Here is a 17662-nt window from a genome sequence, read left to right as displayed (position 1 = left end):
CACCCTTCCCTAAAGAAGGCAATAACTTTTGAGTGCCCAAAACAGGAGAGGCATTTTTCTTGCATTGCTTTATTTAATCACTTCCCCAGCCCTTCCATCGCCTTTTTTGAGGATAAGAAACCCAAAGTTCCCAAAGATTGACTTGCTCAGGATCACTTAGCCTGGATTTGAGCACGAGGCTCGGACTCCAAAACCCACACTCAATTTGCTACATCTCCCAGGGGTGGGGCCGAGGCAGCTGTGAGCAAAAGGAGAAGCATCAGCTTCTCAAGGGCCTAGGGTTTGTTGGAAGGGCAAGGCAAGGGCAAAGGGGGATACAGAACAAGGGGGCAAGTACCAGTGCCTGGGATGGACCCATCCATTCAGGCAGGGGGTGTGGGGTGTCCCCTGTGCTTAGAAACCACCCAGCATCCTAGCTGCAACAGCACTTTATTGGGATCTGAGTCTACAGTTCACATGGGGAGCTGAGGCCGTGGGAGAAGCAGGGGTAAAAAAAAAAAGGGGGACTTCACCCCCTAGGGACAGCTGCTTCCAAACCTAACAAAACCCCAGGGAAAGTCCTCGTGCTGGGCCTCGAGCCAGCAACTCTAGTCAAATCCCAAGGCGCCGGTCAGCATGTGGGTCAAGGGGCCTACTCTGGGGACATACACGCAAGAGGATGAAAGCTCTTTAGCTTCAGAATCAGATTGCCTTCCCCACACCCCACCCCACAAGCCCACATCCCAAGGCCTGGAGTATTTGCATGCATTTGCATAGATGGCAACACAGGTCCAGCTGAGGCCTTTTTCTAGATAAAGTGACATCAGTGCAGGGCTGGTGATTTTGCTCTACTGTGTGAAAGATATCCGAGGACACCAAACAAGCCAGGACAGAGTCCACCCCCCAGGAGTTAGATAATGCTGGGATCTTGGGCTGGGCAAGGCCAAGGCCATTCCCTGTGGGGCAGGGCGTCAGCCCCAGTGGTGGTGGTGGTGGCGGCTATGGCTGTGCCCCTCCCTGGGCCCCACAGCTCTTGGGCTCTGCGAGTGCTTGTCCTTCTTCCCTGACCTGTGGGGAGAAAGAGGCCTTTAGGGGACAATACCATGCAATGAAAGTGGGTTCCCCAAGGAGAGAGGACCCTGCTCCTCCCAATGAAGCTGACTTGAGCAGGCACCGCCAAGCATATGGGGGAAAAACCTGGTCTCCCAGGATAAAGGCTCCAGTCGGGGAGGCAGGAAGATGGGGATCTCCCTCGTCCCCTGGGCCATGCAGGTAGAGGTAGGGCAGGGCAACTCAGGAGAAAGAATCCCCCCGCCCAAAAGGGGACTGCTCAGGACCACTCTGGGGTAGGCATAGGCGGCTTCCTACCCTCAAGGGAAGAAAGGAAGCGGACCTAGATGCCTTCTCTAAGGGAAGCCAGCTGGGGACCAAAAGTAGGGATACATCCTCAAACTAATGACCCTTGCTCTTCACATCCTCCCAACTGCCTCTGTCTCACCCAACCCAACTCCCCTACAGCTGCCCACCTCTTCTTCAGTGCTTTGTCTCCAAAGAAGTGGCTGAAGATGAAGTCCTCAAAGTCATCTACTTCATCATCATCACCTGTCTGTTGCACAGCCACCTCCTCCAAGCTGTCCTCCAGGGCATCCACAAAATCCCGGAAGCGGAGGCGGTCATGACGGAAGATGCCATCCTCACCAAAGAAAGCAGGTGAGAGGGGTAGCTCCTTGGTCAGCTGCCCAGCCCAGGGCAGCCGTGCCAGGTATGTTCTTAGCAGAGAGGCCAGCTCCTGTTGCCGCACTGGGGCTAGCTCTGTGCCAAAGAAAGTCAGGCCCTCCTGCCGGGCACACTCGTCCACACCTGAGCAGCCATGGGGTGCCTGGTACTTGGGCCTCAACAGCTCTGCCCAGGATGGCAGGGGGTCATGGCTGTCCTTAGCCCCTTCCTTCCACCGAGGTTGCTTCTGCTTTTCTCCAGAGGAGTGGAAGCTACCACTTTTCCTTGGGGGTTCCTTCAGGCCCTGTCGCTTGCCCTCCTTCTTGCTCCCCGACTCCTCCACCCTTGGCCTGCCCTCCTTCCACCTTCCTGCCGGCTCCCTGTCCTCCTGACCTCCCCAATTCTTCTTCCGTTCCCGGCCAGATTCTTCCTTCTTATGCTTCCAGTGCTCAGCCTTCCGGTCCCTCTGCCCATTCCACCACTTTTCCTTTCCACTCCACTCCCTAGAATTCTGGAAGTGGGGCTTCTGGTGCCAGGCCTCTGAGGCATTGGCAGAGACCCCAGGGTCCTGGCCCCAGTTCTCCAGGCCCTGCAGTTTCTGGGCCAATCTGTGGCCCAGCTCAGCCAAGCCAGCATGAGCTGGGTCCCCGCGGCTGGCATCCTGCAAGCTCCTCTCCAGATCCTGCTGTACAGACCCCAGTAGCCGTCGTTGCCTCTCTAACTCTTGCCTTAATGCCTGTGCCTCAGCCTCCAGCTGTTTCTTCTGCTTCAGGAAGCTGAGTTCTGGCTCCTGCTCCCTGAGGCCTTGCTCCCTGATGGCCTTGTCACCCTGTGGGCCTCTACCCCCACTGAGGCACACACCATCGGTGCCCCGGACACAGTCGGCCTCCAGCCCCTGGAGCCGGGCCCGCAGCTGCTGCAGCTCTGACTCCAGAGCCTGCTGGAAGGCTTCGCCCTGCTGCAGAGCCCCCCGGAGCTGGGCATTCTCCTCCTCTAGCCCTTTGGGCTGGTGCATCAGGCTCTGAAGCTCTTCCTTTTGGGCCTAGAATATGGTTTGGGATGAAGGAAGTCACAAAGAGTTCTTGTCAGGATTGCCCCAATGCCTTCTACCCCAATTCCATTCCATTATAGTGGGCAGGTGGCCTGAGCCCGTTTTATGGCCTGGAACACCTAGAGGATTTGGTTTTCATCCTCCACCCCATCTCCATCATGAATGAGACACAGGGATCCCCAAATTCCATCCTGGGTCTCGGCATCTACGTCTTTATATAAGCACACACTTCCTAGATTCACCTAAGGATAGCCAATGTGTGGCTCTCACAGTCTTGTTTCCACCTCCCATACCTGGAACAGTGTTAATTGATCATGGCACTTGGCATGTTCTTTAAATCCTTTTCCACACAGTGCTCCAGGCAGACTATACCAATCAATCACAGGTGATACCATGTATGTTTCATGTACCATGTGGAACAGGTATGCCAGCCCTGGCCCAAACCTTAGCACAAAGGATGTGAACCAAGAACTGGGAAGATGCCCTGACCATAGTGGGAGAGGGGAGGGTCAGGATGTGTGGGTAAATAGGAAACATTCCTTTTGGGGGAGGATGCTAGGACAGACGCCTGGCCTAGGTGGGCTACCCTAGCCCAGCCCCTCCTGCCTATGCCCACCTGCAGCTGGGCCTGCAGCAGCCGGATGTCCTGGTTCTCCTTGGCCAGCTTGTCCAGCAGAAGACCCATGTTTTGCAGGCTGGGGACACTGTCAGGAGGCACTGAGACCTGCAGCTGTTCCCTTAGCCCATCCTAAGGGCAGAAGAGCCTGTTATGCCATGCTACCCCACAGCCCAGGTTCTCCCCAGCCAGGCCCCACCTGCCTCTGGAGACATTCACACATACCTGCCTGTCCCCCACAGCATCCAGCAGCTCGGGGTCTGGGAGGACCTGCCGCTCTACTTCCTCCATGGGCCCTGTGGGAAAGGGAAACCCTGAAACTGGTCCTGAGGCACACAGAGCCCATTCTCCCCACACCCTCCCATTCACACAGCCACCACTCCTGCTCAGGACCCACCCTGTGGCTGAGAGGTCTGGTGAGGTAAAGGGCCAAGGGGCACCCTGAACAGCTGACAAGGCCACTGAGAAATAAATGTGAACCCCCCGCACCCCTACTCCTAACCCAGAGAACCAGACAACACACACAACCCCCCAGCACAAGACAGGCTCCTCCCTACTCACCAGTCTCAGACTCTGAGAGGCCACCTAAGGACAGAGACAGAGAAGTCTGATGAAGCCCTCAGGGAGGGGTGAGGTGAGGTAAGGTGAGAACATGGCAGGAGGGCAGGCAGGCGTGGAAGCCCAAGGCCCCAGCCTCAGAGGTACCACTCACCCGAGAAGAGTAGGACCCCCAGGCCAAGCAGAACCAGGGCCCCAAGGAGGCACATGTTGAGGGAGATGCCCAGCTCCCCGCCTGCACCCTCACCCCCAGCCTGGTTCTCCACAGGCAGGGGCGCCACGGGCTGAGGTGGGCCGGCCTCCCGGCCCCGCCGTCTCCGCAGACCCTCCATGTCCACATCGGTGTCATCCTCACTGCTAGAGCAGCGGCCCTCCTCCCTGATCCAAGCTAGGGGAAAGGACAAGGACAGGGCAGTGAGGTGACTGGAGAGATGGGGAGACACAGGGAGAAAGGGGAAGCAGAGGAAGGCACAGGGAGGGAGGTCCTCAGGCCTGACCCCAGAGAGGGGCACCTGAAGACCTTGCCCACTTGCCCACTTCTGCCTGGGCATTGATGACTGTCCCTGCCCAGTCTGGAGGCAGGAGACCAGTGCTGTCAATCTACAAGCTATAAAAGCCATTTTCATCCTGAAAGCATCCTCCTTACTCAGTGTGCACGGTGCATCAAACTTCTGCAGCTATTACCACCCTCCTGGGTCCCCTCCAAACTCTCTGGCCACTCCTTCCCATTCTCCCTCCCTGGCTCTTCCCTGATCCTAAAGTCAGTGGTCTCCCTGGCACCATTTCAGGTTCTCTGCTCTTCTCACTGTACACATAGTCACAATTCTGTGACCCACACCACTGACCCACCCCCCTTCAGCAATGAGTCCTTAGTGTGTAACTCCTCACTTGGCCTCCCAGAGCTCCAAGCCTGTATGTCTGACTGCCTACTGGCCACTCCCTCTGGGACCAAACATTCAACACACTGCCCTGCAAACTGGTTCTTTTCTGATGTTTCCCCAATTCAGGGGAAGGCACTGCTGCCACCATCTAGCTAACCTAAGCCCTCCCTCTCCACCTCACATCCAATTTCACAGTTCTACACTTAAACATCTTGACAGTCCACCCCTGTTCACAACCCACACTGTACCTGCCTTAGTTCAGGTCTGCATCTTCTTTCTTTTTTTTTTTAATATTTTTTTATTTTTATTTTTTGAGACAGGGCCTGGCTCTGTCGCCCAGGCTGAAATGCAGTGGCGCAATCACAACTCACTGTAACCTCCACCTCCCAGGCTCAAGCGATCCTCCCACCTCAGCCTCCCGAGTAGCTGAGACTATAGGCATGCATCATTACGCCCGGCTAATTATTTTTTTTTTTTTTTTGTATTTTTTTGTAAAGACGGGGTTTTGCCATGTTTCCCAGGCTGGTCTCAAACTCCTGAGCTTAAGTGATCCACCCGCCTCGGCCTCCCAAATTGTGAAGATTACAGGTATAAGCCACCACAACCAGCCTATTTTTATTTTTTTATTTTATTTTATTTATTTTTATTTTATTTTTTGAGGCAGAGTCTACCTCTGTCACCCAGGCTGGAGTGCAGTGGCACAATCTTGGCTCACTGCAACCTCCGCCTCCCGGGTTCAAGCGATTCTCCTGCCTCAGCTTCCCAAGTAGCTGGGAAGTAGCTGGGACTACAGGTGCGCACCACCACACCCAACTAATTTTTGTATTTTTAATAGAGATGGGGTTTCACCATGTTGCCCAGGCTGGTCTCAAACTTCTGACCTCAGGTGATCCACCCACCTTGGCCTCTCAAAGTGCTGGGAATGCAGGCGTGAGCCACTGCATCCAGCTGCCTATTTTTATTTTCTTTGGAGACAGGGTCTCGCTCTGTTGCCCAGGCTGGAGTGAAGTGGGATGACCATGGCTCACTGCAGTCTTGAATTCCTGAGCTCAAGCAATCCTCCTACCTCAGCCTCCCAAAGTGCTGGGGTTATAGGCACGAGCCACCATGCCCAGCCCAGGTCTGCATCACCTTTGCCTGACCACTGCAGTTGCCTCCTAAATGGGCCCCAGGCCCTCCATCCTGTCACTCAACAGGGACCAATTCCTACACTCCTCTGCCAAAAGCCTGGAACAGAGCTCCTTTGCACATGACAGGTGGTCCCCACTCCTTTGCTGATGCTGCAGCCTTGGCCTAAAATATTCTCTTTCCCCTGCCCTATGTACCAAAAGCCTACTCTGTGCTCAGGGCTCCACTCAAATGTCACCTCTCACTGTCCTAGCCTCTCCCTTGCCCTCAACCAGTCCCCTGACTGAATGGCCTCTCCCTCCTTTGGGAGTACCTTAATTACAGTTCTGTACCTCTCTTAGGTCTGATATGCACCTTGGCTCGGTCTGATCTGCCACTTACATAGGCGGTAACCAACCATCTTCCCTCTGCCCAGGCCCAGGGCCAGCACAAGGAAGGGACTCCAGAAATAAGGGTTGAATTCTGGAAGCAAGAAAAGAGGAGGTCCCCATGGCAGAGAGGAAAGAGTCAACCAGATGTGGGCCCTGCCCCTTACCAGCAGTGTGACCTTGGTCAAGTCATTCAACCTTTCTGGGCCTCAACGTCCCAGGCGTAGTGGTGAGAAAGGAGAGCACCAAGCTGCTCAGCCCCAGGGCCTGGACCACAGCGTGTGCTCAGTAGTGATGGCTGATCCCTCTCCCATGCCTTCTAGAAGCAGAGTGACAGGAGAGGCAAGGAGGACTCTCACCTGTTTTGGGGGTTGAAGCCAGGCTCTGTGGAGGGCTCTGGCCTTCCAGGTCCTGTGTGTCTGGTCCCAGGCCTGTCACCACGGTGGTCTCCTGCAGGTCTCCCTGGACTACTGTGTTTCCTGGGCCAGGAGGCTCCATACCACAAACATCACCTTCCAGGGTGCCCTAATGCAGATGCAGCAGTGAGCAGCTGCTAGCCCTCCCCACCTCCCTTCCTTCCCACAGGGAATCTCCTCACCTTGACCTCAGTCTCCTCTGTTAGAATGCTGCCAGACTGAGGGCTTTCAGTTTGGAAGAGTGTCCCTGTGGTAGGAGAAAAGGCCCAGAAAAACCCACTGCCCCAGCTGAATTTCCTATGCAGCCCTCTGTCCATCCCACAGGCCCCTACCAGGTTGGAAGGGGCAGGAAAAAGCCAGGATGGAATAAGAAAAGGAGTTTGTCGACTGAGATTAATGGAGGGACTAAAACGAACCAGCCTCCCTTTCTCTGAGGAAACTGAGAAACCCCAAAATATGGAGAATAGCTTTGTCCGGTAAGCTATGTCCTAAGCAGGGCCCAGTACCTTCTCCATCCATGGTCCCAGCTAATTCTTCCCCATCTGCCTTGGAGGGGCTGTGAGGGGCCTGCAGGGCTCTCTCAGATTCCAGGTCCATCCTGGATGCCGGGCCCAGTGTCTCCACTGGCAGGCTCTGGGAGGAGAAGTGCAAGGAGAAGGGCTGCACCCAAGAATGGGGCCCCAGCCCACATCCCAGAAACACACACATTCAGTCATGAGCTGGCCTGAAAAGGGGCTCGGGGCAGCACCAAGTGCTCGGCCATTCCCCAGCCTCACTCATTGTGAGGAGGAACTTTCAGGGGCCAGGTTTCCGCTACACAGAGAAGCACCACCAGACCAAGGCACTGGTTGCAGTACAAACCTGGTGCCCCGCCTCCAGGAGGTGAGCTAGAGCCTATGTTTCCCTCCCATCAAGATCAGCAGCACTTCCTTCCCCACAGATGAACAACCCAGATATTATAATATTAAGGGTGGGAGGAAGGCAAGAGAACAAAGTCCCCTAGGTGCCCACGGGTCACAGTTATGCCTCCCGGGGTGTCCCTGCAGCTGCCCTCTCAACTGGACAACTACTTATATCTCTCAAGCCTTTCTGGCCTTTCCCACTGGCCCCTGACACTCCCCCAACACCCATCTCCCAGCAGCTGCTCACAGAAGCCCAACCCACCCCAACCACAGACAGCCTGTCTCCAGGGTGCTCTCAGCTTGGACATCCAGCCCTGGCCACACAGCCTTGGCCTCCTCCCTCTGCCTACTCCCCTTCCGCAGGGCCCTGGCCTGCCACCTGCCCCATGGTTCCGACTATCCCTCTGGGAATAATGCTTCACCTTAGTTGTGTCTTTGCTATTTTCAAAACATTTTTATTCTCATGGTACCCCCTACAAGGCAAAAATCATGACGCCCGTTTTACAGGAAAGGACAGAGAGGTGAAATGGCATGCCCAAGGCCCCCCAGCTGTCAACAAAGACACCTCAACAGGAGGCCAGGGCTCTGAGAGCCTGGTGCCCGTCTGCTCATACCTGCCTTCCCTCTGCCAGTGAGCCCCAGTCCATTATCTTGCTCCAGCGTCATCCCCAAGGTCAACTCCTTACTCCCAGCTGGGTTCCTCAAGGGCACCTCAAACTCAACATGTTGAAACTGAGCTTCTCCCCTCCTCCCCTCCTGGTGGCTCTGATATACAAAGTCGCTAGGTCTTGGAACTCTCAGAGATGCCTTTGACAAATTTTTGCCATCCCTTCTCTAGCCACTCAGTTCCCCATCCTGCCAACCCCCTTCTCCCTCCTCAGTGGGCTTCTGCCCCGCCAGCTGCTACCTGGACTGCTGTAAGGGGTCTTCAAAACACTCTCTCCCTGTTCCCACCCAGCCTGCACAGTGGCTTCACCCTCTGCCTGAGACAATGATTGTCCTGATCCCTCTAACCCAAAGCCCCACACTGATTTCCCATCAGGATGAGGCCTGAAGGCCTCAGCCAGGCCCTTCAGGTCTCTTCCAGGGGTTCCCAGGCTCTGCCCCCAACCTCACTCCAACACTGGCTCCAACCCATGTCTCCATATCACCCATGGGTGTCCCACAGTCTCCCCCAGCATGGCGTTCCCCACTATCGCCTCAGGACCTTTGTTCACATTGGTCTCTCCATTCGAAATCCCTCCCTACTTGTCTCAGCTTACCCAACTGGTCCCTTCCTTCATGGCATGGTCCAAGTGCCAACACCTAATCCCTGGGGCCCAATCTACTTCCTGCTACTGGAGTTCCTCTAACAGCCGGCAGGAAGCGATGTAGGTGACCATCAGGACTAAGGAAAAGGACCCACCAAGAAAGAAGCCCAGCACTGCAGAAACACCCCCCAACCCCGGCCCCATGGTTCCCAGGCCTGCTCTTCCTACCTCAGAGCCAGCAAGCACCCAGCTATTATCAGAGTCTGGGCAGGAGGCCATAGTCGCTGAGGTCCCTGAGGCTGCTGTGGCTGCCACCTGCAGAAGAAAGCTCTCTTAAGGATGGGAGCTCGCTTCAGGAGGGGCAGGATGCAGAAAGCAGCCTTGGCTGGGTTCCAAGGTTCAAGTGCTGGGCAGCAGCCTCCAGAACCAAGCCTGGTTCCAGTCCTTCTCTCCCTGACACCCCAGCTCTTCTAAGCAGTATTTGCCTTGCAAATCAGAATCTGCCAACAGCCACAGAGAAGCCAGCCTCTTACAGGGACCAAAAGGGCCTTGGAAAACTGAACTGACCTTGAAAGGTCAAAGTAGCATAGGCTGGAAAGGCTCTGGGGAATTCCAGTCCAGCCCCCTGACATGTCAGGGAAGATGAAGCCCAGCAAGGTTGACAGACTCGACTTGCCAATAAGAAGACTTGTTAATAAGAAGAGCAGGGAAACAACACAGCCCTCCCTTCACAACACCAGGTACCTACACAATCACTACCTTCTCCCCCAGGACCTGGAAGGGAAGACTCAATGGCCTCCTTCAGCCCTAAGTGTCCCACCACTTGCCCAGCATAAGTTCTAGGTACGGTCTAGTTCAGTGGTTCTCAATCTTAGCTGCACATTGGAATCACCTAAGATTTTGATTCAATTGAGTTGGGGGGTAGGCCCGGGCGTGGGTCTTTTTAAAAACCACTCAAATGATTCTCATGCACAGCCAGGGTTGAGAACCACTGGCATAGCTTAGATCCATCTGGATGCACCTTTTATAAGTCTCCTCATCACTCTCAGTCTCCATCCTAAATTCTGTTTACCTTCTTAGTAATCGCCAGAGTTTGGTCTTAGGGAACTTGAAGGTGACTCAGAAAACGGATTTATGGCAACTATCATGTATATATACATCACTTTATAGCTTGCAAAAAATAGACAAAAATCAGGGCTATGGTCCTGCACCCGGTTAATCTGCTCTGACTTGACAGGGATAGGGGAGGGAATCACTCCAGTTTCCAAAGCCTGACTGACGCAAAGCAGGGTAAGCAGAGAGGGATCCGCCCCTTCATCCAAGGCTAAGACAATTCCCTCAGGCAGCTCCTGTTGGGACCAGGCATAAAGGTGGAAGGATAGATGAGCTGACCTCTCAAGAGTACTGGATTGTGATCCTTCAGAAGAGGATAAATGACTGCTTCCCGAGCACTTTATAAGGAAACTCAGGAAAAGGGAAGTGAGGCTGGGAGAGTATGGCAGTTCTACCTTTGAAACCAACCACATTATCCCCTTCTGTTTGAGCTGTTTTCATGTCCTGCGTGGTGCCCTAAGTAACCTCCTGTGGCTCCTGCCAGTCAAGATCCAAGTCCTGGATAGGTCTTTCCCAATGCCCATCCTCCCAGACACATGCACTCATTCCACACGGAGACAGGAGAATGGCTGCAATGACCTCCCTGTACCAAATCCAACAGGACACCCTGGCATGCATCTGTAAGCATCCATAGAGCCATGGCTGTTCAGCCTTCCGCTTGTGGCTCCACCCCCGCCGTTGTTATTATCTCCCCGTCCCCAGTTGCTGACTGTTAACAGGTGGTGGCAGGAAGGAAGTGGCAGCAGCTTGGGCTGAAGTCCCTGTTTATCCCTAGCTGTGTGTACAGCCTGCTCAGGTCCTCTAGAACCAGGCACCATGGCAACCACAGTGATGTCAGACCCACTGTCTCCATGGAAACCAACAAAGGTATTTGGGTCAACAAAATAAATACTTATGAGACCCAAATAGGAGACACTCTGAAACTCCTATACTCTGGGTCCCAAACCCTGATACCTCTTTCTTGGTTAGGTTAACCCAGGGTTCAAAAAAATACCTCTTCTCCCAAGCCAGCATCTCACTGCCTTATTAGGAAGTTCCTTCTGCTGTCTAATCTCCACCCTTCCCTGCTGTGTTTCCAGATCTTTTTCTTTTCATCGACCTTCTGGAAGAAAACCCACCTCCACTCCCTCCCTCCACCCCCTTCTTTTCATTCAGGCAGGATTCAACAAACACCTCCTGTAAGGATTATGACAGAGACTTCTGCTATTTCTAAAAAACGCTAAAGGGGGAGCTCTCCCACTCAGTATAAAGCTAGGAAGTTTCGCCTCTAGTTAATTTAAACTCCTCTAACAGTTGCTCCTCCAAACCGTTAAAGCAAAGGATCTAGGGCCACTTGCCTGGGGTACCCAGAGCAAGTTCCTGTTTTGTTAGTGTCGGCACCTGGCCTTCCTCCCCCAGCCCAGAAATGAAAAGCAGCTCATTCCTTCTAGATTAGTTCCGCCTTCCCTTTTCCTTATCCCACCCTCTTCAAAGGGAATCTGTGGACCCCTTCCCAGCTAAGGCATTACCTGAACCAGCTCTTGCTTCCGTCTTCAGCTTAACTTGTTGCTGGCTTCCCTTTGTTTGCAGCCCGAGAAGAAAATCATGTGACCAGAAACTGACCAATGAAAAGTCAACTTCCCCAAGGGGGCGGAAACTTTTGGCCAATAAGAGCAGGAATTCAGAGCCAGGGGAGGGGAAGGGAGGTCTAGCGACACGGCCCTAAACCTGGGCTTACCTCCTGGTGGGCGACCGGGGTCCCAGCTAACTGAATCCTGAGTTTCCTGCCCTTGTTTCCCAGTGTCTAAACAGTTTCTAGGGGGAACCCCCCCCGCCAGACTGAGAGAAAGGCAGACGGTGCCGTCTTCTGAGATGACGAAGGGGCCAGGTTGGCCCCAGGATAGACAGAGACAGCTGTGAGATGGGGGAAGGGAGAGGGACAGGTCGCAAATCCAGGGTGTGGAAATAGCCCTCCTGCCATTCTCCCCAATGTGCTCCAAAACAGACTGCTTAAAAGATGCCATTGCTACTTTAAAAAACGGTTGGGGGACGGGAACGATCTGAAAAACATCCCAAAATGAAATTTGCTAGAACAGAAGCAGCCCCTCCCCTCACCCTTAGAGCGACACTTGCTCCCTAACCCAAACAACTGGGAGGTGGGTGGGGTGCTAAACCCAGAAGAGCTCAAGCACTTGTCTTCCAGAGGCTTTGGTGCCAAATCCGCCTGGCTCCAGGCCTGGCCCAGGAATATGCTCAGAAAGGAAACTCAGTTTCTCACAGTGGAGACACAGGGGGATGGGCAGGGAAACACAGGCCTCCCTTGGCTCAGCAGCTTATACCAGGGTCAGCTCAGGGGCCAAATCTGCCATTCCCACTCCCAGGGACCCTGGGGAGTATACATATCCTCAACTCCTAAGCACCCTACCCAGCAGTGACAGTGGCTCATTTTCACCCTTCTCACACAGCAACAGCAAGGAGTCCTTGTCTGGGATTTTAAAGTCATTTTATTAATCCAACAGTACAAAAGACCCCCCCACCATCACCGCATTCTGCCATCACTTTCTTCCAAAAAGTAGTGGAGTGAGAGGGCGAGAGGGAGCAGATCCAGCAAAGACACTCCCCCAGGGGCCATTTTACAAAATGCGGCGCGGGGGAAGACAACACAAAAATAGCAACAGATAAATGGGGCAAACAGAACCACAAACACAGGAGTTGAGCAGAGGGTGGGGGTGGGGGTTGCCATCTATGCCGTTTTAGTGTGGGGGACACTGGGAATGATGCCCAGAGGCTGCCCTCCTCCCAGCCTCAAAGGTTGTCAGCTCCACCAGAGCAGGGTCTTCTCTCCTCATGCCAGGAACTGACCGAAGTGGGGGGCAGGGGACCACTAGGTCTTTGCCACTATACCTCGAGCTGGGGGACCCCTAACTTCTCCGAGGAGGGCCACACCCCATGCCTGCCTTCCCCACCCCACGGAGGAACGTGTGCATGAACAAAAAAGGAAACGAGCAGCGCTAAGGTCCTCATCAGGCCCCAGGCCCATCTCTGGCCAGCAGTGCTTAAAAACTAAAAAAAGACAAAGCCCAGTGCAGGCCTTTGGCTGAGAGGAATGAGAATTGCTAATTAATCACCAGGCCCAAGAGGATATGAAAGAATAGCAAAGAGAAGCAACAAACTCCAGGCTCTTCTACCTTTGAGTACCATGGCAATGAGGATCCCGCCGCATCCCCTACCCACAGGCTGTGACAGGGCCTCACTTGGATCCTTTTATCAGGGAGGAAATGAGGTATAGGGCTCTGCGCCTTTTCAAGCTTTCCTTCAATCAAGCCAGGAAGGCAGGGGAATAAGGGCGCCGAAAGTTGAAGAACACAGAGTATAATGTGCAACAGATGGGCTGGGGGAAGAGGGTACCACCAAAGTCCAGACTTTCAGGACAGCCCAAACTTCAAATATTCTGGTCTGCCAGATAACATATCCCAATTTTTGGCAAAAATATGGTCATTAGGAGAAAAGCACGAGAGAGGCTGAGAAAGGATCAGAGACTTTGGTATGAGGAAGATATGTCCTGACAGCATCTCTCACCTACTGTCTTGAAGCCCCAAATCACCAAGAAACTGCCATAACCAGGAACTCTCCTGCTTCCTCAGGCTATTTGGTTCTCTGAGGGGGAAGGAGTTGGGTAAGTCTTGGAGGAAGCAAAGGAGTGGGTAGAAAAAGGGGAAAATCCCCATTTATTCCCTAAAGCTGTCTCCCAGAGCCCATAAAAGGGCTATTGCAGGGATGGCAAGACCCCAATTCCTCTGGCCAGAAATCTTTAACACTTGACTCCAAAAACTAAGGCTGGAGCTGTGGGGTTCGGTAGGGGTGTTAGGCACAGGTGTTAGGGGCATCCATCATCAGCAGAGGGAACACCCCTGCCCTCCGGATCTTCCTCCAGCCCCTTTTCTCTTGCAGCCACACTCCTGGGCCTCCAGAAACAGCCACAAAATGGCTCTGCTCAGCAGGGCTTTGGTTTCCTGGATCTCTGTAGATCTCAACATGTAAGTTTCCCAAAAAAGTGAGCAATCCAGGATCTTCTGCCTGCCCACCTCAATTCCTTTTCTGCTCCCAGGAGCCACTGTTTCTGCCCCATGGGGATGGAAAGCCAGTGGAAACAAGGACCAAGAGCCAGACATCAAAAAAATCACCCTGGAAGAGCAGGGAGAGACATGTGCACTTCCCTGGGCCACTTCACCAGCGTCACCCATCGTTAGCAGCCACCAGCTGCCCCATGCCCTCACGGATGTAGACAGACTGGATCTCCTTGGTCTTGAGGCAGAGATCGCAGGCCCAGACAGCAGAAGCTTCAGTGGTCAGCAGCCCATAGGCGCTCTCAGTCATGCCTGTGCACTCACGGTGGAACCATTTCTGGCAGGAGGCCTCACACAGAATGGCATCCTGGTCATCGTTCACCTCACTCCGACAGGCACCACATGGGTACACCAAGCCTGGGGGAGGCTGGGGCCCAGAGCCCCCACCTGCCTTGCCAGGGGGTGCCAAGCTGTTGGCATCTGGAGTGCCCCCACCCCGCCCACTGCTGTTCGGGGGGAAACTGGGCTGGTTCCCATTAACAGCAGCAGCCGGGGAGCCTGAGTGGGGCTCCTGGGGAAAGGCAGTAGGAGCAGGTGGATTCAAGGGCTTCCCCCCATCCTCACCACCAGGGCCGGGAAAGCCAGGGTCCGGACCAGGAAAGGGACTTGTGTTAGGCGGCAGGCTGGGGAGCCCCTGACCAGGTCTCTGGAGAGGAGAAGGGCCAAAAGGAGCGCCTGGCTGAGCAAATCGTTGGGACAGAGAAGGTGGGCCCAGCTCTGCTCTGGGAGGCTGTCCCATGGTGGGTGAGATCATGGGACCAAATCCCCCCACTGGGCCCGGCATCATCTGCCCGCTGGGAGGACTAAAGTTTTGACCCAGAGGCTGGTTGAAGGGTTGGCTGGGAAAGTTCATGTTGCCTGGAGGTGGGTAGCCAGGACCCTGGGGGGGCATGTTGAAAGCAGGGCCCATAGGATTGGGAGGGAAGTGGGGTGGCTGTCGACGAAGTGGCTGGGGCCCCCCTCCACCTCCAGTGCTGTAGCCTGGGGGTACCTGGCCAGCCATGCCCCCCTGCACGCGGAAGCCTCCAAAGGGCACAGGACTGCCAAGGAATGGAGGGGCTGCACCCCCCACTTTGGGGGCTCCGAAGTCATCTTCAAAAGGGTTGGATGCAACCAGGTGATCCACCATGGGAGTTGGGGGTGGTGCAAACTCCGTCAGATGTGAGTATGCAGGGCCCTAGTGAGAAACAGTTGAGGGAAAGAGGGTCATGGAGGGAAACACAGAGCTAAACCAAGAGAGCACTACCAACACAATACACATTTTGGAGGCTGATACTGGGCAGCTCAGGTCTAAAATCAATATGGACCACAGGCCGGGTGCGGTGGCTCACGCCTATAATCCCAGCATTTTGGGAGGCCGAGGCGGGCAGATCACGAGGTCAGGAGATCGAGACCATCCTGGCTAACACGGTGAAACCCCGTCTCTACTAAAAATACAAAAAAATTAGCCAGGCGTGGTGGTGGGCGCCTGTAGTCCCAGCTACTCGGGAGGCTGAGGCAGGAGAATGGCGTGAACCCAGGAGGTGGAGCTTGCAGTGAGCAGAGATCGCGCCACTGCACTCCAGCCTGGGCAACAGAGCAAGACTCCATCTCAAAAAATATATATATGGACCACAGGCCGGGCATAGTGGCTCACACCTGTAATGCTAACACTTTGGGAAGCCGAGGCAGGAGAATCCCTTGAGCCCATGAGTCTGAGTAGTAACACAGCAAGTTTCTGTTACTACAAAAAAAAAAAGACAAGAAAAAGAGGGTGGAGAGTGGAACCAGCATAGTGCAGTAACTATGTTTTAAAAACAGGCAGAACTAGGATGGAATCTCAGCTCTGACCCTGAAAAACAACCTCAAGACTGTGGAGCACGTATTTAACACTTTTAACCCCCAGATTTCTCATCTGTAAAATAGGGATAATGCCTATCTCCCCAAACTGTTAAAGCATGTTAGCACAATCCCTGGCACTAAAAAAAAGGCTCAGTAAGTGGTAGGTGTTAGGTTATCATCATGAGGAAACCAGGACAGGAAACATGGAGATGGGAACCCTGCGTGGTAAGAACTTTGGTCGAATCATCTCTTAGGAGAGCATACTTTCCCCTAAATTTGTTATAAGGTTCAGCGAAAGAACAAGAAACAAAGCAAGAAAGACAGTTTTCTCTCTCCTCCCTGCAGCTGATACAAGATACAGATACTGGAATGGCAGAGTAGACAGTGTGCCGCCAAGGGGCTGCTGGGAACCACCCCTACCACCAACCACCATTCACCTGAGTACTTGACTTCCTTCGCTTCTTTTCTGGACTCTTCATTTGCAGACCTGGAAGAGCGGCAAAAGGAAGACGCAGACAAGTTTCCCTGAGGTTTCCCCAACCTCTTTTCTCTCAGCCATGCTCTGAGGAACTCCTTTAACGTCAATACATACTTGCTTATTTATTCAACAAATGCTAACAAGGGGTGCAATATGAAAAATAGATTGTGAAGATGATCATACTCTCAGCTATGTTTTCCTTTAAATGAGAGATATCCCATCTTTCGATATCCTCAAGCTCCAAGTGACTACCGAATTCCATGTGGCACCAAACCCTAGAGTCCTCAATGTGTGACACCTGCCCCCAACCCCTGGAGGATTACACCCACCCATCCTTTTCACCTGAGCCTCCCTTCAAACCTTTAGCCTGTGAAACACCCCCCGCCCACCATCCCTCCCCTCTGAGGTTCCCAAGTCCTGGGCCTCTTCAGCCCCCGCCCCTCGCAGCGCGCTCACCGGCCTTGCCCTGCTTCCTCCCGGTGCTGGGCGGCGCAGGGGGCGGTGCGGGGCCGCCACCTCCCTCCAGCTTGTCCGGTGGGGGCGGCGCCGAGGCGGCCATGGAGTGGGGGACCGGGGTTAGCGGCAGCGGCGGGGGATGGAGGTGCCCTCGGGCTGCACCATCGCCCAGAAGGGGAGTCAGGGGCAGCACAGGCCCCCGAGCTGCAGCAACCACAAATTGCGACGACAGGGAAGCGCCGAGCCGCGGCGCGAACTGCGCGCTCTCTCCAGACTCGCCGCCCGCCAGCGGCGGCAGCAACCGGAACCGGAACTCGGCGCGGCCACCACCACTGAGCGCGGCGGGGAGGGGGGAGCAAGGACCGGACGAAACGCCACGCCTGAAAATAGGCGGCGGGCGAGGGGCGAGGCTTACCACGGCACCACGCGAGTGGAGACGGTCGTCTCCGCTAGCGGCGGCCCACACCAGCTCACCGAGGGGCGGCGGCGCGCGGCCCGGCTGCCGGACCGTACCATCCCGAGCGGTGAAGCCGCCGCGGAGGGGCGCGCGCGAGCCGAGGGCGCACCCGGGAGGCCCAGGTAGTCGGGGGCCGGCGTTGGGGCGCCGGGGAGGCCCGGCTTCCGCCTAGACCCACCCGGAGCCAGCCCCCTCTGCGGACACGACATCCCCATGGGGACGGTGGCGCGAAACGCCCCACTCTGCCGCGCCCAAACTCTGCAGACCCCCAGCTTCCCTCGGCGGCCGCGACCTCCCGCCTCCCCCCTCTGCCGCTGAGGGCCCGCGGTGTACACAATAGGCTTCCCAGAAGGGTTAAGAGGCAGA

At 54.9% G+C, this 17662-nt stretch overlaps 3 protein-coding genes across 6 annotated transcripts; 1 reads left to right on the top strand and 2 right to left on the bottom strand.

Annotated features, from left to right (window-relative positions):
* Nucleotides 1-412: 412 nt before the first annotated feature.
* PBXIP1 (PBX homeobox interacting protein 1) lies at nucleotides 413-11545 on the bottom strand. 4 transcript variants are annotated; one of them, XM_032154413.2, is made up of 11 exons: nucleotides 11487-11542; nucleotides 9094-9180; nucleotides 7220-7346; nucleotides 6896-6960; nucleotides 6657-6822; nucleotides 4075-4308; nucleotides 3924-3947; nucleotides 3588-3658; nucleotides 3363-3494; nucleotides 1506-2737; nucleotides 413-1047 (listed from the first exon to the last, which is right to left on the bottom strand). In XM_032154413.2, exons 2-11 carry the CDS (start codon nucleotides 9142-9144, stop codon nucleotides 951-953), a joined length of 2199 nt encoding a protein of 732 aa, XP_032010304.1. In that variant the 5' UTR covers nucleotides 9145-9180; nucleotides 11487-11542; the 3' UTR covers nucleotides 413-950. The 4 variants fall into 4 exon arrangements, with proteins under 4 accessions (XP_032010304.1, XP_058295213.1, XP_058295214.1 ...); XM_058439230.1 differs by lacking the exon at nucleotides 11487-11542 and adding an exon at nucleotides 10558-10873; XM_058439231.1 differs by lacking the exon at nucleotides 11487-11542 and adding an exon at nucleotides 10558-10872 and having other exon boundaries at nucleotides 4156-4308.
* A 754-nt stretch (nucleotides 11546-12299) lies between these two features.
* On the bottom strand, nucleotides 12300-17033 carry PYGO2 (pygopus family PHD finger 2). Its single transcript, XM_032154410.2, has 3 exons — nucleotides 16840-17033; nucleotides 16343-16392; nucleotides 12300-15261 (listed from the first exon to the last, which is right to left on the bottom strand). Exons 1-3 carry the CDS (start codon nucleotides 16940-16942, stop codon nucleotides 14194-14196), a joined length of 1221 nt encoding a protein of 406 aa, XP_032010301.1. The 5' UTR covers nucleotides 16943-17033; the 3' UTR covers nucleotides 12300-14193.
* On the top strand, nucleotides 16904-17642 carry LOC116469348 (uncharacterized). Its single transcript, XM_032154411.2, has one exon. The coding sequence runs from the start codon at nucleotides 16979-16981 to the stop codon at nucleotides 17420-17422; it is 444 nt and encodes a 147-aa protein (XP_032010302.2). The 5' UTR covers nucleotides 16904-16978; the 3' UTR covers nucleotides 17423-17642.
* Nucleotides 17643-17662: the final 20 nt, after the last annotated feature.

This window comes from Hylobates moloch, unplaced genomic scaffold (assembly GCF_009828535.3).
Source record: "Hylobates moloch isolate HMO894 unplaced genomic scaffold, HMol_V3 SCAFFOLD_5, whole genome shotgun sequence".
NCBI lineage: Eukaryota > Metazoa > Chordata > Mammalia > Primates > Hylobatidae > Hylobates > Hylobates moloch.
The sequence above is the reverse complement of the archived record's forward strand: the minus strand, read 5'-3'. Positions and strand labels throughout refer to the sequence as shown.

Excerpts from the sequence above, each read along its gene's own strand:
- PBXIP1 (XM_058439230.1), bottom strand. The coding sequence starts at position 10,596 with ATGCATGCCAGGGTGTCCTGTTGGATTTGGTACAGGGAG. Across the intron at positions 7,347-9,093 it reads GGGTGCTTGCTGGCTCTGAG|AGCCTGCCAGTGGAGACACT; the intron begins GTAGGAAGAGCA and ends TTCTCCTCCCAG. Across the intron at positions 6,823-6,895 it reads CAGAGGAGACTGAGGTCAAG|GGCACCCTGGAAGGTGATGT; the intron begins GTGAGGAGATTC and ends CATCTGCATTAG.
- PYGO2 (XM_032154410.2), bottom strand. The coding sequence starts at position 16,942 with ATGGCCGCCTCGGCGCCGCCCCCACCGGACAAGCTGGAGGGAGGTGGC. Across the intron at positions 16,393-16,839 it reads GAGGAAGCAGGGCAAGGCCG|GTCTGCAAATGAAGAGTCCA; the intron begins GTGAGCGCGCTG and ends CCGCTCTTCCAG. Across the intron at positions 15,262-16,342 it reads GAAGGAAGTCAAGTACTCAG|GGCCCTGCATACTCACATCT; the intron begins GTGAATGGTGGT and ends GTTTCTCACTAG.
- LOC116469348 (XM_032154411.2), top strand. The coding sequence starts at position 16,979 with ATGGAGGTGCCCTCGGGCTGCACCATCGCCCAGAAGGGGAGTCAGGGG.